The sequence below is a fragment of the Etheostoma spectabile genome, unplaced genomic scaffold, assembly GCF_008692095.1.
Source record: "Etheostoma spectabile isolate EspeVRDwgs_2016 unplaced genomic scaffold, UIUC_Espe_1.0 scaffold378, whole genome shotgun sequence".
Classification (NCBI taxonomy): Eukaryota; Metazoa; Chordata; class Actinopteri; order Perciformes; family Percidae; genus Etheostoma; species Etheostoma spectabile.
This window is the reverse complement of record NW_022605595.1, coordinates 697,837-723,062: the sequence shown is the minus strand read 5'-3', so window position 1 is coordinate 723,062 and position 25,226 is coordinate 697,837. Positions and strand designations below refer to the sequence as shown.

The window sequence follows — 25,226 nt, the reverse complement described above, 5'->3', positions numbered from 1 at the left end:
TATGATTTTACGGTTTTCCATGTTTCATTCTTTTTGTTGTATGGTATGTTGTTTTATTCTTGGTTTCTGAAGCACTTTGGATATATTGATTGATAGATAATTGGCTGTTGGTCAGGTACAGACACCTGCATTGAGCCGTCTTTTAAGCGGTCGGTGCAGAAATTTTAATCCGAGTAAGGGTGGCTGTTAGTCGGGTACAGACAACTACATAGTTGCTGTCCTTTTAGAGGGTGTTGCAGTAATTTTAAGGGTTGCTGTCACTCGGGTTCAGAGGATCGTGAGGTTGTGGTCTTTTTTAGCGGCTGTTATTATGTTTAGCTGATAAAAGATGACTGTCAGCCTGGTAGTGAGCTCCGCGGCAGAGCAAGGCTAGCACCTACCTAACATACAGCAGACAGGGTTAGGGTTAAGCGTTAGGGGTTAAGGGATTAGGGTGTTAGGGTTAGATGAAAAATAAACCCCTGGACTGTTATATAGCGCTTTTCTTTTGCTTCTCTTGAGGACTACTCAAAGCTTTGTAACATAGTACAGGAACCATCCACACACTGTGGCCGAGGCTGCCGTGCAAGGTGCCAACAGATAAACCTTCACACACATTTATACTCCAATGCTGTGCATCTGCAGCAACTCTGGGTTCCGTGCCTTGCCCAAAGACACTTCAACATGGGGATCGAACTACCAAGCATCTGATTGACAGGCAAATGCTTTACCACTGAGCCACCCCAAAAAAACTAGAAACATAACAAAAATGAACAAGGCCTCACAATGAAATGTAAGAACTTTTAAGGACCCACGGAACGAAGTATAACATCTCATCTCACTTTTCAAGACGCCTTAGTCTTCAGTTAAATGGAAAACGTTCTAGTTCCAGACTGGTGCTACACTCCGGCTTTTTTACGTCACTAAAACAGGAAGTACACAGTTCCTGTCACCTTTGGATTCTCATGTGTTTATTTAAAGGTCCACTATTTCTAAAAGATTCCTTACAGACTGAGCAGCTGAAAGGCTTCTCTCTTGTGCGGATCCTCATGTGTCTCTTCTGATGTGACTTGAAGCCAAATCTTCTCCTACACTCAGAGCAGCTGAACGTTTTCTTACATCTTGAATCATGTTTCAGAGAGTTTAAAGCTGACTGAGGTTCTCTGGTCTCCTTCCAATCAGCACTGTCATCAGTCTCAGGTTTAGAAGAGTCTCCAGTCTGGTCTTCAGTCTCTGGTTGTAAAAGTGGATGTGAGTTCCTGGCTGGTTCTAGTCCTCCACAGTCCTCTCCATCAGCTTCTGTTTCCATGAGTTGAGTTTCCCTGCTGCCTCTCTTCTCCTCAGTTTGACTCTGATGAAGCTGTGACAGCTGATTCAACACATTTATGTGTTTTGACCAGTTGACGCCAGCCAAATGTTTTGTGACAGACACTGCAGCTGAATGGCCTCTCTCCTGTGTGAGTTGTCATGTGTCTCCGTACATTTCCACTCTGGGTAAAAGATTTCTTACAGACTGAGCAGCTGAAAGGTTTCTCTCCCGTATGAGTTCTCATGTGTCTCTTCAGATGTTGCTTGGTCCAAAATCTTCTCCCACACTCAGAGCAGCTAATTGGCTTGTCGTTAGCACTACATCCCGAATCCCAGACAGGAACGTCCTCATCTTTCAGAGAGTTTATATATGCCTGATGTTCTCTGGTCTCCTTCCAATCAGCACTGTCATCAGTCTCAGGTTGGGGTTCTGGCTCCTCCTGGTCCACACTGGAGCTACACTCCTGCTGCTTTTTTACATCACTAACACAAGTAGACAGTTTTTGTCCCTTGTGGATTCTCATATGTCTATTTAAAGTTCCTTTATCTATAAAGGTTTTCTTACATACGGAGCAGGTAAACGGCCTCTCTCCTGTGTGGATTCTCATGTGTTTTACTAAACCTCCTCTCGCTGTGAAAGCTCTCTCACAGAATGAGCAGCTATATGGCCTCTGTCCTGTGTGGATGGTCATGTGTATTCTTAAATTTCCATTTTGTGTAAAAGATTTCTTACAGATTGAGCAGCTGAAAGGTCTCTCTTCTTGGTGAGTTCTCATGTGTCTTGTCAGAAGTTTATTAAGACTAAATTTTTTATCACACTCCGTGCAGCTAAAAGGTTTCTCTCCTGTGTGGCTTCGCATGTGTGCCTGAAAACCTTCACTCTTTGTAAAAGATTTTTCACAAACTGAACAGCTAAATGGTTTATCTCCTGTGTGTGTTCTTACGTGTTTCCGTAAAGTTCCACTTTCTGTAAAACATTTGCCGCACTCAGAGCAGCTGAAAGGCTTTTCTCCTGTGTGAGTCATCTCGTGTCTTTTCAGATGCGACTTGAAGTAAAATCTTTTCTTACATTCAGAGCAGCTAAATGTTTTCTTACATCTTGAATCATCTTTCAGAGAGTTTAAAGCGGACTGTGGTTCAGGTTCTGCCTCTCTGTTCTCCTCAGTGTGTCTCTGATGAAGCTGTGAGGACTGAGCTTCCTCTTCATCATCTTCACTCTTCACAGGGACAGGAGTGAATGGGAACTTGGTGATATCAGCCTCCTCCAGCCCTTGAAGCTGCTCCCCCTCCTGACTGCTCCACAGTTCCTCCTGTTCCTCTTTAATGTGTGGGGGGAACTCTGGTTCTTCCTGGTCCAGACTGGAGCTACACTCCTGCTGCTCAGGGGGAACTGCATTTTCATCCACCGACAGCTGCTGCACCGCTGCAGGAAACAGGAAACACACATTGAGGAAAACTGGGACGTCAGGCAAAACCTAAAAAAACAACTCCACCATTCAAAAATATGCATACACCTTACGTTACATTTACTCTTTTGTGTCAAAATGTATTTGGGTTAAAGCTGACAATTCTCCAACCTCACAAATGTGTGGGTGTGGAAATCATTTTTTGACATTTGTCTTGAGATCATTATAAAAATGACTTAGTCCTGACTCTGTTACTTGTTGGAATCCTATAGTATAAATATTATATATACAGAGTGTAATTTAGTATACCCACTCGTATGAAATAAGGCAACCTCTGGATGGTCCGGTGACAGCTACAGCGCACCTTGATGTTAACTATAATATAGCATTTTTAAGATTTTCTTACATTTTCTCTTTGTACTAGAATATATTTACATGCTTTAATGTTAAAAAAAACAACTTTATTTTTCTCATACTGCCCATGACTGCTGCATCTGTATTCACCCTCTGTATGAGACGCTCTGTAGGAGCGCCTGTCTCCTTAAATCCCTTGTCCCGAAAAAAGCCCAGGCTGACAGCCCACTTCCTGGAAACTCCAGAGCCTCCCCTCCATGTTTCACTACTGAAGCTTGAGCATAGAGAAGGACTTTGTACCGTAAAAAATCACCAATAAAGGCTTCTAAACCAAATATTACACAACCGGACAGTTGGAGAGAAATGACCAGCATTGGCCAAGATTACAGCTATGTCGCGTTAGCATGTAGCTATTTAATAGGTAACAGTATGCTAACATCAGAATGTGGAACAAAGCGGCAATTTTCTACCATCAAAAATCACAGATTAGGACTTCTGAACCAAACACTACCAAATCTGACATGTTTCAGCAATAATGTGACCCAGAATAGGGGAGAATTTAACAACATTGGCATCACAAATGACATTGTTTACTGTTGTTAGCCATGTAGCTACTATAGTTAGCAGTGGACACTAATAGACAGCTAGTGTATACCGTTGAGAAAGAAGGGACTTTTCTAAAACAACCTGTGGCCAAGGTAGTGTTTATATGGTTTCCTATCTTGCAACTATTTTGTTTTGAAAAGGAAACAATGTTAAAGTTATTTGTATTCTTTTGATTTAAGTTTATTTTACTACATTGCAGTTTGCACAATAAAAAACGTTTGGATTCTGTAACAGTTTCATGCATTCTCCTTCATATTACGTTATTGTATGTTGGTATAATGTTGTGGAACCAAGCAAACCCTTCTGTAATCAGTTTTATGATGTGAGATTGAAAAAAAAAGTTCTACGTACTCCTCACAGTGGAATAAGCCATTAACCTATATAAAGGCCGAGTCAATCAAAAGCAGGAAAATACCGCGATATACCGTGAAACTGCCAGAATCTTAAAATATACCGCGTCATACCCCCACTAGCAGGAGTCGCGTAAGACTTAGTCGAGAGTAGAAAAAACTTTTGATACCTAGTTTCAGAATAGTTGGAAATCTGAACGTTTTAGCTCACTGAGATTTGTCTAAAATGTGTTTACATCATTTGAATTGCCCACGTTCAACATGAAAATCCAACATTATAACATTGTAGATATGACAGAAAATATGGAAAAGCATATGTCCCCTTAAAAAGTCCTCTTAGAGGTTGTTACAGTTGAGTTTAGCCAACAAAAGGTGAGCTTCATGCTGCAACAAGAGTTATGTTTAGACACCAAAACACTAATTTAAACAACCAATAAGTGAATTTATTCCCTCAGAGTGGACAGCCCTCTGCAGATTGTTTTCCCCTCTATCCTTAAACACATCCAGGTTGTTCCTACCTTTCTCTTCATCAACTTCACTCTTCACAGGGACAGGAGGGAATGGGAACAGTTCCTCCTGTTCCTCCTTAATGTGTGGGGCCTCTTCTTTAACCACCAACAGCTGCTGCACATCTGCAGGTAACAGAGACTGTAAGCAGCACATAATGGATGGCTAACAGATTCTACAAGACCCCTAGAATAACCTCGACGCCCACCAGAACCTCTCGCAGGTTGCGAGATTCTCAGAGCTGCAGGGAGTGAGGAGAAACAGGCCCAGCTGCAACGGGTCAGCAAACCACTAACGTTAGACCCAGCGCTCTGCTCATTCTCTGTAACCAATGCAGCAAGCCAGCCAGCGGACAACTTGTTAGCTGGCTAACATTAGGTTGCTAACTCACCTTAATGTTAACCCCTCGCCACATTGTTTACAGAAAAGAAGCGATTGAAGCTCGTGGCGATAGCAACGTGCATTGTGATGATGAAGCATTAAGTTAATCTGACTCATGGCTTCATGGCTGGCTCTCTGCCTTGTAACATTACCGCTCTGCTGCTCGTTTATCCATTACTGCAAAACCTCAGCTCTGCGACTTATACTGATGTTTGTACGTTACCATGGCAATGATATTGTAAGGTTGACAATAGGTGCTTTCACAAAATATGCACACAATGAGATTATTGATAAATAATCATCAGTTTTGTTCATATGATAACTATGTGGGTAAAGGCAAATAATGGAACTGCTAGAACAGTTAGTTCAGAAACTTACATCACTCTACTGTACCACGAAAAGACAACACTTGTATCAGGATCTTACGATGTCCACAATTTAAGACGATATCTAGCCTCATATCGATATAATGCCCAGCCCTACACAAAAGTATTTTTCTCTGAATCTTGATGGTCAGAATGGGTCATTCATTCAACCTTTATTCATCCTCAAGATCTTTTCAATGTTATCCAGTCAAATTACAAAGACAAAATCTGAACACAGAAAATCAATGATAATATAGAAATTGGAAAATGATTTTATGACTAAATTAGGATAACAAGACAGCAAAAACAAGTACAACTGTGTAAAGCAATTACAAGTAGAAGTTTGCAGTTTTAAATCCAGATTTATAAAATCAGATGCTTGTTTTAGGTTACAAAACATGCGTTCAGGCTGAAAATTACCCGTGCCGTTTTAGCGGGAAAAACTATAAACAGAAGGAAACTCCGCTAGCTGCTAGGCTAATGGGCAATGGTAAACTGCAGCTGTGATGTTAAGGTGTCTACCTCACTTGAAAACAAAAGACATCTCGCATATATAGTCAACTCAAATGGAAAGTTAACGCCAACTCGCCGAAGGTCTCCATTTTTTGAAAACCTTGAATGAATGTAAGACACATATGTGATCAGACACAATCCATGTCATTAGACAACGTGCACATGTGCAAGCATGTTGTTTTTTTTGCAGGGATGACAGTGAGAAGCTCAGACCCGCGGTAGGAAACGCCAGAGCAGGGGGAATGAGAGGGGGGGGGGGGGGGGACACGAGAGCAGGGGGAATGAGAGGGAGGAAATGTAGCAGAAGATCTTCCTTTTAAACCAAAACGTAGCCGTGGATATGTAGCCCCAGCAAAGTCTCTGCGTTGGGTTTGGTAGAAAAGATGGGAACCACACCCATAACTTTCTGGCAATAATCTGTCCATAACTATAAAGATCTTGTTTTAATGTGGGAGAATGAATATATACTTTATAAACATACTTTATACTTTTCCTCTGTGAGTTTGAGCATTACAAAAATGTAATTTGTCCATATCATAACAAAAAGGCTTTGAAAACATTTGACAGATGGACCTCTCTGTGAGAGGTCATTTTGGTTTGTACCAAACAAAGAGAGTTCTTTCAGTCTGTAGAGAACGATGTGTAGGACGTCAATTTTTCATTTAAAATTGAATTTTGACACATTGACCTTCTAGTTTGGATGGAGTTGGATTAAATTCTGAGTAACTGTTCAGCCCTAGTTGAAGCCCACGCTCTGCAGAGTCATGTAATTACAACTTTGTGACAATTTAGTAATAACGGACAGCCGCAAATAAACGTATATAGCAGAAACACTGATCTCCATCAGATTCCGTTTCCATTTGTTCAGTTTAATGAAGCTGTGACGACTGATGACCAACACATTTATGTCTTTTGAGCTGAGAACCCTGGACAAATCTTCGGTTACAAACACTGCAGCTGAAAGGTTTCTCTCCTGTGTGGATTCTCATGTGTTCCTTTAAACTTCCTTTCCGTGTAAAATATTTATTACAAACTGAGCAGCTTACAGGATCCTCTCCTGTGTGAGTTATCATGTGTCTCTTCAGATGTGACTTGTTGCTAAATCTCCTCCCACACAAAGAGCAGTTAAATCTTTTCTTACATGTTGAATCATGTTTCAGAGAGTTTAAAGCTGACTGAGGTTCTTCGGTCTCCTCCCAATCAGCACTGTCATCAGTCTCAGAAGAGTCTCCAGTCTGGTCTTCAGTCTCTGGTTGTAAAAGTGGATGTGGGTTCCTGGCTGGTTCTGGTCCTCCACAGTCCTCTCCATCAGCTTCTGGTTCCATCGGACCAACACATTTATGTGTTTTGAGCTGAAAGCTTCGGGGAAATCTTCTGTTACAAACACTGCAGCTGAATCTTTTCTCTCCTGTGTGGACTACCATGTGTGACCGTAAATGTGCTTTCAGTGTGAAATATTTCTTACAGACTGAGCAGCTGAAAGGTTTTTCTCCTGTGTGGACTACCATGTGTGACCGTAAATTTTCTCTTTGTGTAAAAGATTTCTCACAAACAGAGCAGCTAAAAGGTCTTTCTCCTGTGTGAGTTCTCATGTGTCTCTTCAGGTGTCCACTCTCAGTAAAAGCTTTACCACAGTCAGAGCAGCTGAAAGGTTTTTCTCCTGTGTGGATTCTCATGTGTGCCCGTAAATTTCCAATCTGTGTGAAAGATTTCTTACAAAATGAGCAATTGAAAGGATCCTCTCCTGTGTGAGTTATCATATGTTTGTTCAGATGTGACTTTAAACAAAATTTTTGCCCACACTCAGAGCAGCTAAATCTTTTCTTACATCTTGAATCATCTTTCAGAGAGTTTGAGCCTGACTGAGGTTCTGCCTTTCTGTTCTCCTCAGTGTGTCTTTGATGAAGCTGTGAGGACTGAGCTTCCTCTTCATCATCTTCACTCTTCACAGGGACAGGAGTGAATGGGAACTTGGTGATATCATCCTCCTCCAGCCCTTGAAGCTGCTCTCCCTCCTGACTGCTCCACGGTTCCTCCTGTTCCTCTTTAATGTGTGGGGGGGGCTCAGGTTCCGCCTGGTCCACACTGGAGCTAAACGTCTGCTGCTCCTCTTTAATGTTTAGGGGGGGTGTTAGCTCCTCCTGGTCCACACTGGAGCTACACTCCTCCTGTTCCACTTTAATGTTTGGTGGGGGCTTTGTCTCCTCCTGGTCCACACTGGAGCTAAACGTCTGCTGCTCCTCTTCACCAACAATCACTTTCTTAACGTCTGGAGGTAAAGCTAAAACACACATATAACACAGTAGTTATTAAGAGAAAACAAAGGTTATATTATTATAACTCTAGTTCTTTAAGCACAGGCGGAGCCTTCTACTGGACCAATGGGTAATACTCCTCTCCAGTCTTGCACATGCCTTTGCACATCTGCATAAATGTAGTTGGCGAATCAGGATTTAGGTACCAAGAACTGTGCAGCAGCACAGCATAAAATGCAGCATCTCTGCTGTCTGACATTCTTCTTTTTCCAGCAACTGCATTGGACCGACAGGACCCCCATCAACTGGGCTCCGCCTGTGCTATTAAAACCAGGGTTAAAAGTAGCATGATTCTTGTTCCATCTCACAAAGGTTCTGCCCTCTACCTGACTCTGTAGGTACTCATCCAGGTAGTACTTGACTGAACTGGGTAGAGCCTAGAAGTGCAAATCTTTACTGATCTCACAATTCAATTATGATTATTCTGTCAGATTAGGGCTGGGAGAATTCATATCTCTATACTTTTTGCTGAATGGCGATACATGATAAATATCTCAGTATTTTTTTACTAAGGGGGCTAAAGCCACAAGTGAGATATCACAAGCACGTTATCATACACTGAAGTGTATGATAAAACACTTTTGTTGACCATAATGCCAATTGTTATTGTAAAGTTCTCAAGTTTATCAGTGAAGTGACTGAACGACACTGCAGACTGAATTCTGTACTCAGAGTGCAGGGCTCAACATTAAGGTTTGTGTCGGACAAGTGGATTTTTGTAGGAATAGTGAAAGAGAAATTGACTTGCCCCAATGGACAAGTTAAACCTAAAAAAAAATGCCATGTTACTTCACGTTATCAGAATCAGAATCAGTGCAACTCAACAACAACAATTATGTGCAACTCATATATCTATGGTACAGATTTGAAACAAATACATACAAATACAGGGGAAACCCTGGTAAAAATACAGGTTTTCCTCTCATGTTGAGCCATGTTAAAAAAAAATTAACCGGCACTAATGCAGTAGAGCCTGTGGGGGGGCGGACAGTATGAGGAGAAAAGCCAACACAGACATGACTTTTGGGAAGAAATAGGTCATGTAGTGCAACATTAAACCTAGGGCTGCATGATTATGGTCACATCTCTGGCCCAGGTCCTGGTCCAGGTCCAGCAGCTCCGTCTTACACGCTGTTACTCTACCAACTGAAGTTAGTTGCATTCAATAACTTCTTCTGTGTTCTTCGCCGTAGCGCCCGCGATAGCAGAGTTACCATGGAAACACTGGTACAAATACAGGTTTGCCCCTCATACTTAACAATATACAGCTGTGTTAATAAAAAATTAAAACTGTGGACAAATGTCAGAAGTGTGGACCGGCGCTGTGTGGCGGGGCGTGGAGAGTAAGAGGAGAGAGAGTAGGACGAGAGAGCGTAGAAAGATCCAACACAGGCACGGCTTTACAGACGAAATGGGTCATGTAACGCAAAATTAAACCATATCCATATAAACAGCATTGCAGCGGATGCAAGGACATTAGCACCGGTGCGTCCTAGAGGAGCTAACAGCTAACAGACGCTAACTAGCTAACAGCTAACAGACGCTACTAGCACCGACTAGCACTGGTCACTGCTGTTGTCTGAAAAACAACAGACGGGACAAAGTGTTGCGTTTACTGGTAAACTGGTAAACCTTGAGACTGACGTATAACCGACTGCTATCTTTTTTTTTTTTTTAAAGATTATTTTTTGGGGCATTTTTAGGCCTTTAATGGACAGTACAGCTTTAGTTGTGAAAGGGGAGAGAGAGGGAGTGACATGCAGCAAAGGGCCGCAGGCCGGATTCGAACCCAGGCCGGCTGCGTCGAGGAACAAGCCTCTATACATGGGCATCCGCACAGACCACTGCGCTATCTGGATGCCCATAACCGACTGCTATCTGTTGAGTTTTCCTCACGCTACTCTGTCCTCTGGGACTGTCTCCATCTAGAAACTAAGCTGCACGGGGTGCAGGGAACTACTTTGACTGACTCATGACTAGACGGTAGAAGCGCTATGCAAAAAAAAAAACGGAGCGTAATATGAAATGACGTTTCAAAAAAAAAATCGATCACGCAAATTTGATTGTGGGAAGTCAAAATCGTGTTCGCGATTAAAATTCGATTAATTGTGCAGCCCTAATTAAACCATATCAATAGGAACGGTATTGTCTAATCTCATTTGAAAATATATATTGAAATAAGGCAAAATATCGACATGTATAAGAACTCCACTTTTATTGTAATCTGCTGTAATATGTAATGTCAATGAATGTGAATAGGTAACGTCTGCACACTAAACTTTTAATGTTGTGGTATTTATTTTCCCATTTGGTCTGACCCTGTATTTGTAATCCATGTTGTTGTCTTTGTTGTCATGTACCATATGTCAACTTCTTTGCTACTGCAGCAAAAATAATAATAAATAATAATTATCACCAGACGCTAGTAATAAAAACACAACTTATTGAACCAGTTGGTTTTAAAAACCAGTTAGTTGTAAAAACCCGTAGGGACACAACACCTGTAAAAGGGAAAACATCTTAATATCACTGAAAAACTAGTTCACCTGAATCCAGGCGTCACAAAATAACAACTAAGGTCGGGTTAGAAACATGATTATTAACCCTCCTGTTGTCCTCCGTTAAAAATGTCTATATCTGAAATATGAGTGTCTTTTTAACCAAATTACCATAAAAATGGATTCCTTCCAACGCTCTTTCATTCCTCTGATCTTAACTATTAGTCAAAATAATTCATAATTTCTGCTTTTTTAACTCTAATATTAGGTATAATTCTATATAAATGAGGGTTATTGACCATGAATTCCAGAAAGTATAAAACTAGTAAGGTGGTGTTATTTTCTTTGTGAATGAATAATGTATCTTAAATAAATAATTCATTAAAATACAGGGGCATAAGTATACACCCCCCTATGTTAAAATACAGGGGCATAAGTATACACCCCCTATGTTAAAATACAGGGGCATAAGTATACACCCCCTATGTTAAAATACAGGGGCATAAGTATACACCCCCTATGTTAAAATACAGGGGCATAAGTATACACCCCCTATGTTAAAATACAGGGGCATAAGTATACACCCCCTATGTTAAAATACAAGGGCATAAGTATACACCCCCCCTATGTTAAAATACAGGGGCATAAGTATACACCCCCTATGTTAAAATACAGGGGCATAAGTATACACCCCCCTATGTTAAAATACAGGGGCATAAGTATACACCCCCCTATGTTAAAATACAGGGGCATAAGTATACACCCCCTATGTTAAAATACAGGGGCATAAGTATACACCCCCTATGTTAAAATACAGGGGGCATAAGTATACACCCCCCTATATATATATATATATATATATATATATATATATATATATATATATACACACACACACACACACACACACACACACACACACAAACACAAACACAAACACAAACACACCAGGGTGTATATTATAGTAGTTTCCAGATGTAACTGCGGGGTGATCTTACCTCGAGGGAGGACACGGGGACTTGTCTCAGAGTCCATGTCTCTTCAGACCCACTTGTGGCCGACCTGTGTTTCACTAAATCCGGAACTTCACCAAGCTGGAGCAACAACAACACGTTAGCAGGAGCTAGCTGCGGCTAACCTTAGCTTAGCACCGACTCCCCGCGACGTTAGACGCGTTTCCGGTCGGAGGAAGTGAGCTAACCTGCTCCGTGGAGCTCCGGTTCAGCTTTTAAAACCTCATCCAGCAGTTCGGGACCTTTCTTTCTTTTAAGAACTGGACCCGGACGCGTCTTACTCCGCCGTCTCATGGACGGATGTCGGCACACAATCCGTCATGCGCATGTGCAATATGTTTGCGCATGCGCGGATTATTTCATGATGAATGTGTGTGTGTGTGGGGGGGGCTGGTCTGTGGGGGTTATTGCTAAAGAACAGATCAGCTCACCCACTGAGATCCTCGTGCCTTTGATTTAAATCTGATTTTTTTAGGGGGGGGGGGGGGGGGGGGGTATCTGCAAAGATACTCAATAAACAAAGAACTTATATTTCGGATTTTTATCAGAAATTGTTTCATTGACCCAGTAACGAGGGGAACAAGGTCCTGTCAGACATGTTATTTCTTCTTTATTAACAATATTTTAATGTAATTATCCATCTGAGATTCAGAATCTCTTTTCCAAGGGAGTCCTGGTTCCATATTTAAAATATTCTGTACAATAACAACATAAAAAAGAAAAAGACAATATTTACAGATGGTAACGTAAATGTACAAATATAAGTTGTACATAATAAAGTGTGAACATGAATATAAACATACGTACAGAACGTTACATGTCAACAGCTTTTAAACATCAACCCTCGTGTTCCCATCAAAATTGAAATCAACGCTTTTTATCAATTTTTGTTACGTTTTTGTCCTTTTTTCAACACTTTTGATGCTTTTTTTCCAATGTTTTTTGATGTTTTCAACACTTCGTAACACTAACTTATTAACTTTAGTATACAGTTATTTTTGGAATTTATGGTCAATAAACCTCATTTATAGGAAATTATACCTGATGTTTGAGTTAGAAAAGCAGAAATTAAGAAATGTTTAGACTAAAATTAAAGGAATGGATGTTGATGATAATCACAGACTGGAATATGTCAACTTTTACTCAATACTATTTCAACAACACTTCATTTGTTTTACAATGCTATAAAATAGAATAAGACCCAAAATTAATGAAAGTAGAGATTTGTACTTGGCAAAGAGCGTTGGAATCAATCATGTTATTTTGGGGAATTAAAAAGGACACTGATATAGGACAACATGAGGACAACATGAGGACAACATGAGGACAACATGAGGACAACATGAAGACAACATGGGGACAACATGAGGGCAACATGGGGACAACATGAGGATGACATGAGGACAACATGAGGACAACATGGGGACAACATGAGGACAACATGAGGACAACATGAAGACAACATGAGGGCAACATGAGGACAACATGAGGACAACATGAGGACAACATGGGGACAACATGAGGACAACATGAGGACAACATGAGGACAACATGAAGACAACATGAGGGCAACATGAGGACAACATGAGGACAACATGGGGACAACATGAGGACAACATGAGGACAAAATGAAGACAACATGAGGGTAACATGGGGACAACATGAGGACAACATGAGGACAACATGAGGACAACATGGGGACAACATGAGGACAACATGAGGAAACATGAAGACAACATGAGGACAACATGAGGACAAACATGAGGGGCAACATGAGGACAACATGAGGACAACATGAAGACAACATGAGGAGAACATGAAGACCAACATGAGGAGAACATGAGGAGAACATGAAGACAACATGAGGACAACATGAGGACAACATGAGAGTAACATGAGGAAACATGAAGCAACATGAGGACAACATGAGGACAACAAGAGAGCAACATGAGAGCAACATGAGGACAAAATGAAGACAACATGAGGGTAACATGGGGACAACATGAGGACAACATGAGGACAACATGAGGACAACATGGGGACAACATGAGGACAACATGAGGAAAACATGAAGACAACATGAGGACAACATGAGGACAACATGAGGGCAACATGAGGACAACATGAGGACAACATGAAGACAACATGAGGAGAACATGAAGACAACATGAGGAGAACATGAGGAGAACATGAAGACAACATGAGGACAACATGAGGACAACATGAGAGTAACATGAGGACAACATGAGAGCAACATGAGGACAACATGAGGACAACAAGAGAGCAACATGAGAGCAACATGAGGGCAACATGAAGACAACATGAGGGTTAAGGTAATTAATGTAAATGATCAGTAGATGGCGCCAGTGTTCAATCAATGTTTGAGTCCAACGCATTCTCCAGGTCACGTAATATGATCTAGATATATATTTTTATACTGTCAGTACTCTTATGATGGAGGAAGGCCCTGGAACATGTATGCTGTATGGTTAATGAATATAAAGACATTTTAACCCATAGGCTTTAACACAGGCCTACTGTTTATTGATGGACTTCACTCAACATATTTGGGGGGGGGGGGGGGGGGGGGCGACGACTAGGATGTAGGCTAGATTATACTTTATTTATTTATCCCACGACGGGGAAATTCTGTTGTTACAAGTAGCAGCAACAGCAAAAAACAGAAAAAACAAAACAATAACACACAAACAAGTAAGCACGAAAGAAATACAAGGCAAGAAATACAGGCAAGAAATACAAGGCAAGAAATACAAGGCAAGAAATACAGGCAAGAAATACAAGGCAAGAAATACAGGCAAGAAATAGACAATGAAAATATGGTAGACTGAGTAAGTAAAATGCCGTCAAACAAAAGGAATTTTAAAGTGCGGTTGCCATGATAAGAGAAACAATATTGCGGTGTAAGTGACGTTAAAAATTAAGTTAAGTTGAATTTGTAATTAGAGCAAAGAAGCAAGAGTCGGTAGCATAATTTAAATTATATTAACCTGAGACCATAAATATTGAAAGTAAGTACTTGTAATAAAATAATATAAATACCAATATTAAAGATAAACAGAAAGTGTGTGATGTAGATGGGAGAAAAACAGGAACAGAAACTACAACACTATCAGTAGAGCAGGTGTTGTAGAGTCTGACAGCGGCCGGGATGAAGGACCTGCGGTACCTCTCCTTCTTACACCGTGGGGGTATCAGTCTGCTGCTGAAGGAGCTGCTCAGGGACCCCACAGTGTCATGTAGGGGGTGAGAGGTGTTGTCCATGATGGATGTCAGCTTGGCTAACATCCTCCTCTCCCCTACTTCCTCTATGGGGTCCAGAGGACAGTCCAGGACAGAGCTCGCTCTCCGGATCAGTCTATTGAGTCTGCTCCTGTCCCGGTCCGAGCTGCCCCCCTCCAGCAGACCACAGCGTAGAGGATGGCAGAGGCCACCACAGAGTCATAGAAGGTCCTGAGGAGAGTCCTACACACTCCAAAGGACCTGAGTCTCCTCAGCAGATGGAGGCGACTCTGGCCCTTCTTGTAGAGTGCTTGGGTGTTATCAGTCCAGTTCAGTTTATTGTTTAGGTGAACACCCAGGAATTTGTAGCTCTCCACTACATCAATGTCCAATCCCTGGATGCTCACCGGTGAGAAGGGGATGTTTTCCTCCTGAAGTCGACTATCATCTCCTTTGTCTTGCTGGTGTTAAGCTGAAGCTGGTTGAGCCACACCAGCTGACAAAGTCCTTGATAACCGACCTGTATTCCAGATCGTTCCCCTCAGAGACACAACCAACAACGGCTGTGTCATCAGAGAACTTCTGGATGTGGCAGTGGGTGGTGTTGTGTGTGAAGTCCGAGGTGTAGAGGGTGAAAAGGAAGGGGGAGAGCACCGTACCCTGAGGGGCACCTGTGCTGCAGTGCACCACGTCAGACACACAGTGATGGAGCCTCACATACTGTGTCTGTTGGTGAGGTAGTCCGTAGTCCATGCAGCCAGATGTTGGTCCACTCCGGCACTCTCCATCTTCGCTCTGAGTGCGAAGGCTGGATGGTGTTAAAAGCACTGGAGAAGTCGAAGAACAGACTCTCACAGTGCTCCCGCTGTCCTCCAGGTGAAGCAGCGATCTGTGCAGCAGGTAGATCACTGCGTCGTCCACTCCAATCCCAGGCTGGTAAGCAAACTGCAGGGGGTCCAGCTGTGTGCCCACCAGGGGTCGCAGGTGACGCAGGATGATCCTCTCCATGGTCTTCATCAGGTGAGAAGTCAGGGCAACAGGCCTGAAGTGGTTTGGCTCCTTGGGTCGCGGTGACTTTGGTACGCCGGACCACACAGGAGGTCTTCCACAGGGCTGGGACCTTCTCCAGGCTCAGGCTCAGGTTGAATAAGTGCCTGAACACACCACAGAGCTGGTCAGCACAGTCCCTGAGGAGACTTGGGCTGATGCCGTCCGGCCCGGGGCCTTCCTTGCCTTGAGCTTCTTCAGTTGACTTCTCACCTGATCGTCTGTTATGGAGAAGTGGGTGGAGGATGACTGGGGTGTGTGGATGGTAGGAGGTGAGGGTCTCAGGAGGGGGAGAGGGGGGTGGTGAACTGATGAGCGGGGAGAGGGGGGAGGAGCGGGCTGGTGGGTCATTGCTGATGCGGGTCGTTGAAGGTGGCAGGCTGAGGAGGGGAGGGGGGGAGGAGGAGAAGGCCAGGGGAGGTGTAAAGAGGGGCTGGGGGTGTGGAAGAGGGAGGCGAGGAGGCAGAGTCAAATCTGTTAAAAAACAGATTCAAAAATTCAAAAAACTACACTGGTATACTGGCAAATGTCACGTTAGAGTCACATGACAGTCTCCTGTGAAGGTTGATTTCATCTATTTATTTATTTATTATACACCATCAGGACCATGTGCAGTAGAATCTTCTGCGAAAGGAAAATTCCTCATGGGGCTTTTATTTTGAAACTCGGCTACTTCTCTGCCGGAAGCTGTCTAGTGGTCCCTGTGGCTAACTTCTACTATGTTGTAATCCGTCCATGAGACGGCGGAGTAAGACGCGGCCGGGTCCAGTTCTTAAAAGAAAGAAAGGTCCCGAACTGCTGGATGAGGTTTTAAAAGCTGAACCGGAGCTCCACGGAGCAGGTTAGCTCACTTCCTCCGACCGGAAACGCGTCTAACGTCGCGGGGAGTCGGTGCTAAGCTAAGGTTAGCCGCAGCTAGCTCCTGCTAACGTGTTGTTGTTGCTCCAGCTTGGTGAAGTTCCGGATTTAGTGAAACACAGGTCGGCCACAAGTGGGTCTGAAGAGACATGGACTCTGAGACAAGTCCCCGTGTCCTCCCTCGAGGTAAGATCACCCCGCAGTTACATCTGGAAACTACTTACACACCCTGGTGTGTTTGTGTTTGTGTGTGTTGTGTGTGTGTGTGTGTGTGTGTGTGTGTGTGTTTGTGTGTGTGTATGTGTACGTATATATATATATCCAATTATGTGTGTGTGTGTGTGTGTGTGTGTGTATATATATGTATATATGTGTGTGTGTGTGTGTGTGTATAGTTTGTTTGTGTGTGTGTATATGTGTATATGTGTGTGTGTGTGTGTGTGTGTATAAGTTGTGTGTGTGTGTGTGTGGTGTGTGTGTGTGATATATCTGTGTGTGTATATATCTGTGTGTGTGTATATATCGTGTGTGTGTGTGTGTGGTGTGTGTGTGTATATATATCTGTGTGTGTGTGTGTGTATATATCTGTGTGTGTGTGTGTGTGTGTGTGGTGTGTGTGTGTGTATATATATCTGTGTGTGTGTGTTATATCTGTGTGTGTGTGTGTGTGTGTGTTGTATATCTGTGTGTGTGTGTGTGTGTGTGTGTGTGTGGTGTGTGTGTGTATATATATATCTGTGTGTGTGTGTATATCTGTGTGTGTGTGTGTGTGTGTGTGTGTATATGTATAATACACATCTGATACATAATAGATAGTTTGACATTTTCTCCTGGATTCAGCGTTAGTGACGTAACTTCCGGGTTAGCTCTGTTCTCTGTGATATTAAGAAGCTGGTGAACTTGTTACCTACATCTTAGAACTTAGTCCCTGTTATGTAATGTTCTTATTCTTATTCAATCTGACAGTTTATAGGTTATTATATATTTGTATATATGTTTGTATGTATGTATGTGTGTATATATGTATGTATATATATTTAACAGTCATAGTTAATATGTAATTATGATCTACTGCACTGTTCACTTTTTGCACTATCATCATTACACCCTTCTTATGTACTGTATATGTGTGTAAATGTGTTTGTTGTGTTATGGTTGTCTTGCTACTGGGTGCCTAAAATCCCCCCACCCCCCCCCACCCCCCATTCTCTCAGCAGCTACAAGTCTGCGTTTAAAAGACGTCTAACAGCTGTCTATACGGCGAAAACAGGCTGAATGTGAGCTGTCAGCAGTGTAGTCTACAGTTGTGTAGTGAGTATACTGTGACCCCCCCCCAGCTTTATTTATTTATTTGCAGTGTGTTCAGGGGACAGGCCTCTCAGGCACCCCCTGCAGTCCTCCAAAGTATCCATAGGAGTACACGTACCGCCATTTGAGAAACACTGCTCTAGCTCTTCCCTTCATCCCTAGTTATCACCATATTCAACACTATTCCATATTTTACTCATGTTATTCTGCGAGTCACAGAATGGTGCCTGGGTGCAGGGCTCTAGAGTTAGTCTGGTGCCCTGCCAGGGTGCAGGGCTCTAGAGTTAGTCTGGTGCCCTGCCAGGGTGCTGGACTCTAGAGTTAGTCTGGTGCCCTGCCAGGGTGCAGGGCTGTAGAGTTAGTCTAGTGCCCTGCCAGGGTGCAGGGCTCTAGAGTTAGTCTGGTGCCCTGCCAGGGTGTAGGGCTCTAGAGTTAGTCTGGTGCCCTGCCAGGGTGCAGGGCTGTAGAGTTAGTCTAGTGCCCTGCCAGGGTGCAGGGCTCTACAGTTAGTCTGGTGCCCTGCCAGGGTGTAGGGCTCTAGAGTTAGTCTGGTGCCCTGCCAGGGTGCAGGGCTGTAGAGTTAGTCTGGTGCCCTGCCAGGATGCAGGGCTGTAGAGTTAGTCTGGTTCCCTGCCAGGGTGTAAGGCTCTAGAGTTAGTCTAGTGCCCTGCCTGGGTGTAAGGCTCTAGAGTTAGTCTAGTGCCCTGCCTGGGTGTAGGGCTCTAGAGTTAGTCTAGTGCCCTGCCTGGGTGCTGGGCTCTAGAGTTAGTCTAGTGCCCTGGCTGGGTGCTGGGCTAGAGTTAGGCTGAATCCCATTCCTTCCCCTTACCCCTTCCCCCTAGCTTGTGCGCGTTCACGCGGGAACTAGTGCGGTCCAATCGTATACGAGTAGGGTAGGGGATAGACCAAGGGATGTAGATCCCTTGGAACCTAGTGTGGACGCGGGACCTCACGAGGAAACCACAAGGCAGTGTGTGGCTGCTGCATCGACAGAGAGACACATGGCATGTAGTACTTTCGGATTAAATATTGATAAAAAGTTCGCCAGTCGTGTTTGTGGTCATGCAGTCCTGTACATGTGTACCCCTGTTCCTAACTGAAAATTTTTAAAAAATCTCTAGCTTGCACTGCTAACGCTATCGCTAACGATAACGTTGAACAGCCCACATATTTCTGACTTGAATGGACTGTATAAGAGCGCATAGATGGTATAGCTAGATAATATATTAACGGTCTATGACAAGCGATAGTGCTTAAACATGTTACCGCCATGTCTACACAGGAGGACACAGGAGGACACAGGAGGGAACAGCAGCGATCCGGTGGGGCTGAAAACGAGCAGACGTTTCATAAATTCATATGTTCTATGTTGTACCAATTCATGAATTGCATGGGTAGCCTCTATGATTGTAATAATCTGTAATTAATTCATGGTCATTGTTCATGCACTTGTTATATTGTTGTTGGTTTTGAGATGGGAAAATGATGATATGTGAGGGGGGGTTACTGGCCAAACATGGCATCGGACTGGTCTGAATATCAGCAGCTGTAGCTACCAACAGTGTAGTGGTGTCGTAGTTGTTTGTGGTCTTGTTTTTTTTTTTTTTTGACCACATATGAGTGCCCTTTTATTGTGTGCGATGGTAGTAGGTTCTAATACGTTGACAATGGTTCTGTAACATTATTTTATGTAACGTTTTGCTGGAGGGGTATCAGAGTTTATCATTCTATAAAGACAGATTTGTCAACAAAATGTTTTGTGAAATCAAGGACATTCAAAAACGGTGATAACTGAAAACGATATACACACACCCAGTATACAGGTGTATATTATGTATATGTTACACATGAGCATGTGTATACACATTTGTTGCAAAAAGACCTAAGGTACCACCGATAAGTACTATGCACTACCAAAGTAACCTAAAATATACTAAAAATATACTAACAATGTTGTCCGAAAACACAGCACAAATCAACAGACCTAGTTACGGTCTTGAAGTTTTTTGATAAATACTGTATGGGATGTCACCAATGGGTGTCCCAATTAATAGGGGTAGTTTTCACCCCGTACCCCTACCCCTTGGTTTAGGGCCAGGGGGTAGGTGTAAGGGCCAAGGGGTAGGGGTCAAGGGGATAGGAATGGGATTCAGGCCTTAGTCTAGTACCCGCATGGCGTGTAGGGCTCTAGAGTTAGTCTGGTGCCCTGCCTGGTTGCAGGGCTGTAGAGTTAGTCTGGTTCCCTGCCTGGGTGCTGGGCTCTAGAGTTAGTCTGGTGCCCTGCCTGGGTGTAGAGCTCTAGAGTTAGCCTGGTGCCCTGCCTGATGAGAATTATCTTCAATTCCAGGCGGGCTGCTGTGAAGGCTGTTGATGCAGAAAGGACCCCATGGAGGGTTGGGATGGTTCTGAGGGCTATATCTTTGGCTGTTCCCTTTAGTCCAAGCTTCACTGCTGCTGATGGGAGGAACATTGCATACTCGGAACTAGGGCTGCACGATTATGGCCAAAATGATAATCGCGATTATTTTGATCAAAATTTTGATCGCGATTATTCTCACGATTATTTGTTGATTTTAACCAAAACAAATTTTATTGTCACATAGGCTATTATAACTGCGAGAGGGAGTGTGATGGACGCTACTCCACAGAGAGACGCTGATCATTATGAACGGGTCCAGCACGGGTCGAACCGGCGGAAACACACGTCGTGTGTATTAAAACGTCTTCATCGCACTGCGCTGCATTTTTATGAACTATGATATTCTGGCCATGGGTCACATCTCTGGTCCTGGTCCAGGCTTCGGTCAGCACTCCGTCTCCCACGCTGTGACTCTACCAACTGAAGTTAGCTGCATTCAAAAACTTCTTCTGGGTTCTTCGCCGTAGCGGCCCGCGATAACAGTACCCGCGGAAACACTGGTACAAATACAGGTTGCCCCCTCATACTTAACAATATACAGCTGTGTTAATGAAAATTTAAACTGTAGACATACATCAGAAGTGTGGACCGGCGGCCGCTGGTGGCGGGGCGCGGAGAGTAAGAGGAGAGAGGTAGGACGAGAGAGCGTGATCCAACACAGGCACGCTTTACAGAAAATGTCATGTAACGCAAAATTAAACCATATCCATATAAACAGCATTGCAGCAGGATGCGAGGACATTAGCACCGTGCGTCCTAAAGAGCTAACAACAGCTAACAGCACAGCTAGCTAACAGCAACGCGTAACTAGCACCGACTAGCACTGGTCACTGCTGTTGTTGAAAAACAACAATGGGACAAAGTGTGCGTTTACTGGTAAACTGGTAACCTTGAGACAGACGTATAACCGATCGCTATCTGTTGGTTTTCCTCACGCTACTCTGTCCTCGTGACTGTTCTACATCTGAAACTTAGCTGCACGGGGTGCAGTGAACTACTCTGACTGGCTCATGAGCAGACGGCTTTATGGAGCGGGAGATTGGCTTTGCAAAAAACCCGGAGCGTTCTATGAAATGACGCTTTATAAAAAATAATCACTCTATCACGCAAATTTGATCGCGGGAAGTCCAAATCGTGATCGCGATTAAAATTCGATTAATTGTGCAGCCCTACTCGGAACTTTCATCTAATATGGCTGGGTGTCCATGGTGCGCTCACCGTGATGCAGGATCACTCTAATGACCTTCAATAGCTCCACTATAACTATAACTATTGAAGCTTAGCTTAACAACTAGTTGCTTGTCTGCTTTGGGTCCAACCATCCATCCATCCATCCATCTTCATCTGCTTATCCGGGTGCTTTGGGTCGCACCACTGAAACTAGTAAAGAGCCTGAATCTTGTTTGTCACCTTGTCCCGGAGGTCGACCACATTTCTTTTGTGGCTGCTTCTTAGACTCAGACCAGGGTAGTGGTGTTGGTGTTGGTTCATGAAACTACTCTTCATATTCATATTCCTCTTCTGCTGAGAGCATGACGTGGACAGGTGGAGGAATGTAGTGGGACCACACACCCTTGGGGCTGTGATGTACTAGAGCTGCCTTTGCTACCTTGAGGCTACATTCAGTCTCCATAGTCATCCCCATGTCATCTTTAAGTAAGGCCTTCCCTATGGAGGGCCAGCTGGGATCTACCCAATTAGGTAGGGGAGGTCTGTGATGAGGAGTGAGAGAGGTCATCTTGGCAGCTCCCTCCATTGGCTGATGCCCATTCTCTTTTTGCCCATGTTCATACTGTACTTGAACGTGTAACTCATGGTCTATGTCTTGGATAGTCCAATATACTCATTCAGATGATTTGGTGGCTGTCTATCCCTCTAAGGACGAGCTCCACTGCTGTAAAGTTGCATCCTTATCCTGGAGTAAAGCTTAGAATCTGGCTCAAAGGACCTCAATGTAAGTGAGGGTTAGACAAGGACTTTATGAACTTTGTTGCGGGCTGATTTCAGCTTCTGACTTTGCCTTGGGTATATCTTTCCAAACATGGAGGTGGTCCCTCTTGATAATTTTATCAGAATAAGCAACAGTACAAACATTGCCATGGATAGATGGTGTGTGTGTGTGTGGGTTTGTTTGTGGTTCTGCAAAGAAATACATAACAGTGTAAAAACTATCAGACACAATGCCTGCATATATAGCAAATAATGATAATGAACCCACAATTAATTACATCAGAGTAAATCAGTGTACCAACTTAAAAATGTAAATTCTGCACTTAAAATACAGATTAGCAAGGATGTTCAACAATGTAGTTATCTCTAATTAACAGCCACATGCACACATAGGCGTGCACTCTAAGTGATCACCGCTGATAGACTTAAAATAATAATAATAATAATAATAATAATAATAATACATTTTATTACACTCAAGGACACTTTACAGACAATAAAAGACAGATACAGGGAACAGAAAAGTGTAAGTAGTTATAACAAAACAAATAAAACAAAAAAAAATCACTTCTACTGACCATGCTCCTCTGTTTGGTGAATGTGCTTTCCAGAGGATGGCTGGCATTTTCCATGATGGACAAGTTAGTTTAGGGTCCAGCTCCCTGATGTCTTCAAAAAGCTTGTTTTGTCTGAAAAACTATTGAATCCCCAGAGATATGTTGTTTATAACTGTTTTTCTGTGTTGTTTCAGCGTTCCCTTCAGATGTTCAGAAAGTGATTGTTGGTGAAGAGGATCAGAAGGAGTGTAGCTCCAGTATGGACCAGGAGGAGCCAGAGGCCCCCCCACACATTAAAGAGGAGCAGGAGGAACTGTGTATTACTCAGGATGGAGAGCAGCTTCATGGGCTGGAAGAGGCTGATATCAAGTTCCCATTTACTCCTGTCCCTGTGAAGGGTGAAGATGATGAAGAGGAAGCTCAGTCCTCACAGCTTCATCAGAGACAAACTCAACACATGGAAACAGAAGCTAATGGAGAGGACTGTAAAGGACCAGAACCAGCCAGGAACTCACATCCACATCCACTTTTACAACCAGAGACTGAAGACCAGACTGGAGACACTTCTGATCTTGAGACTGATGACAGTGCTGATTGGAGGGAGACCAGAGAACATCAGCCAGCTTTAAACTCTCTGAAAGATGAGGATGTTCCTGTCTGTGATGAGAGACCTAAAACTGACAAGAAAGCCTTCAGCTGCTCTGAGTGTGAGAAAACATATGACTTTAGGTCACATCTGAAGAGACACATGATGACTCATACAGGAGTCAAACCTTTCAGCTGCTCTGAGTGCGGGAAACATTTTAAAGAAAGTGGAACTTTAAGGGCACACATGAGAACTCATTCAGGAGAGAGACCTTTTAGCTGCTCAGTCTGTAAGAAATCTTTTATACAGAGTGGAGGTTTTCGGGCACACATGAGAATCCACACGGGTGAGAAGCCTTTTAGCTGCTTGGAGTGTGACAAAACATTTAGCCGCAATAAACTTCTGAAGATGCACGTGATGACTCATACAGGAGAGAGACCTTTTAGCTGCTCAGTCTGTAAGAAATCTTTTACACAAAATGGGAATTTAAGAATACATATGACCATCCACACAGGACAGAGGCCATATAGTTGCTCATTCTGTGAGAGAGCTTTCACAGCGAGAGGAGGTTTGGAGAAACACGTGAGAATCCACACAGGAGAGAGGCCGTTTACCTGCTCGGTCTGTAAGAAAACTTTTAGAGATAGAGGAACTTTAAATAGACATATGAGAGTCCACAAGGGACAAAAACAGTCTACTTTCTGTGTTATTGCCGTAAAAAAGCAGCAGGAGGGTAGCTCCAGTGTGGACCCGGGGAACCCAGAGCCCCCCCCACACATTAAAGAGGAACAGCAGGAACAGTGGAGCATTCAGGAGCGAGAACCAGAGGCTGGTGACAGTGCTGGTTGGAAGGAGACCAGAGAACCTCAATCAGCTCTAAACTCTCTGAAACATGATACGAGACGCAAGAAAACATTCAGCTGCTCCGAGTGTGGGAGAAGATTCGGCACCAGGGGAGGTCTGAAGAGACACATGAGAACTCACACAGGAGAAAAGCCTTTCAGCTGCTCTGAGTGCGGGAAATGTTTTACAGAAAGTGGAACTTTACGAGCACACATGAGAACTCATACAGGGGAGAAGCCTTTTAGCTGCCCAGTCTGCAAGAAATCTTTTATACAGAGTGGAAATTTACGGGCACACATGACAATCCACACTGATGAGAAGCCTTTTAGCTGCTCGGAGTGTTACAAAAGATTTAGCTGCAATAAACTTCTAAAGATGCATATGAACACTCACACAGGAGAAAAACCTTTCAGTTGCTCTGTCTGTAAGAAGACTTTTAGACAAAGTAGAAATTTACAGATACACATGACCATCCACACAGGACAGAGGCCTTTTAGTTGCTCATTCTGTGACAGAGGTTTCACAGCGAGAGGAAGTTTGGAGAAACACATGAGAATCCACACAGGAGAGAGGCCGTTTACCTGCTCCGTATGTAAGAAAACCTTTATAGATAAAGGAACTTTAAATAGACATATGAGAATCCACAAGGGACAAGATCAATCTACTTCCTGTGTTAGTGAAATAATAAAGCAGCGGCAGGGTAGCTCCAGTGTTGGACCAGGAGGAGCCAGAGTCCCCCCCACACATTAAAGAAGAAGAGGAGGAACTGTGGAGCAGTCAGGAGGGCGAACCTGAGGCGGATGACGGTGCTGATTGGAAGGAG

The 25,226-nt window shown here is 43.4% G+C and overlaps 2 protein-coding genes across 2 annotated transcripts in view; one reads left to right on the top strand and one right to left on the bottom strand.

Moving 5' to 3' along the window:
• LOC116686444 (oocyte zinc finger protein XlCOF7.1-like) overlaps positions 1 to 25,226 on the bottom strand; it is a 588,898-nt gene that overhangs the window by 9,008 nt on the left and 554,664 nt on the right. Inside the window, exons 2-4 of the mRNA XM_032511457.1 lie at positions 6,911 to 8,050; positions 4,522 to 4,635; positions 1,728 to 2,710 (exon numbers count right to left, since the gene is read on the bottom strand). Coding sequence (XP_032367348.1) covers positions 1,728 to 2,710; positions 4,522 to 4,635; positions 6,911 to 8,050 — 2,237 coding nt within the window. The remainder of the gene's footprint in view (positions 1 to 1,727; positions 2,711 to 4,521; positions 4,636 to 6,910; positions 8,051 to 25,226) is intronic.
• Positions 16,595 to 25,226, top strand: part of LOC116686445 (RE1-silencing transcription factor) — a 47,904-nt gene continuing 39,272 nt past the window's right edge. Inside the window, exons 1-2 of the mRNA XM_032511459.1 lie at positions 16,595 to 16,926; positions 23,169 to 24,289. Of these exons, the coding sequence (XP_032367350.1) occupies positions 16,890 to 16,926; positions 23,169 to 24,289 (1,158 nt within the window). The 5' untranslated portion in view covers positions 16,595 to 16,889. The remainder of the gene's footprint in view (positions 16,927 to 23,168; positions 24,290 to 25,226) is intronic.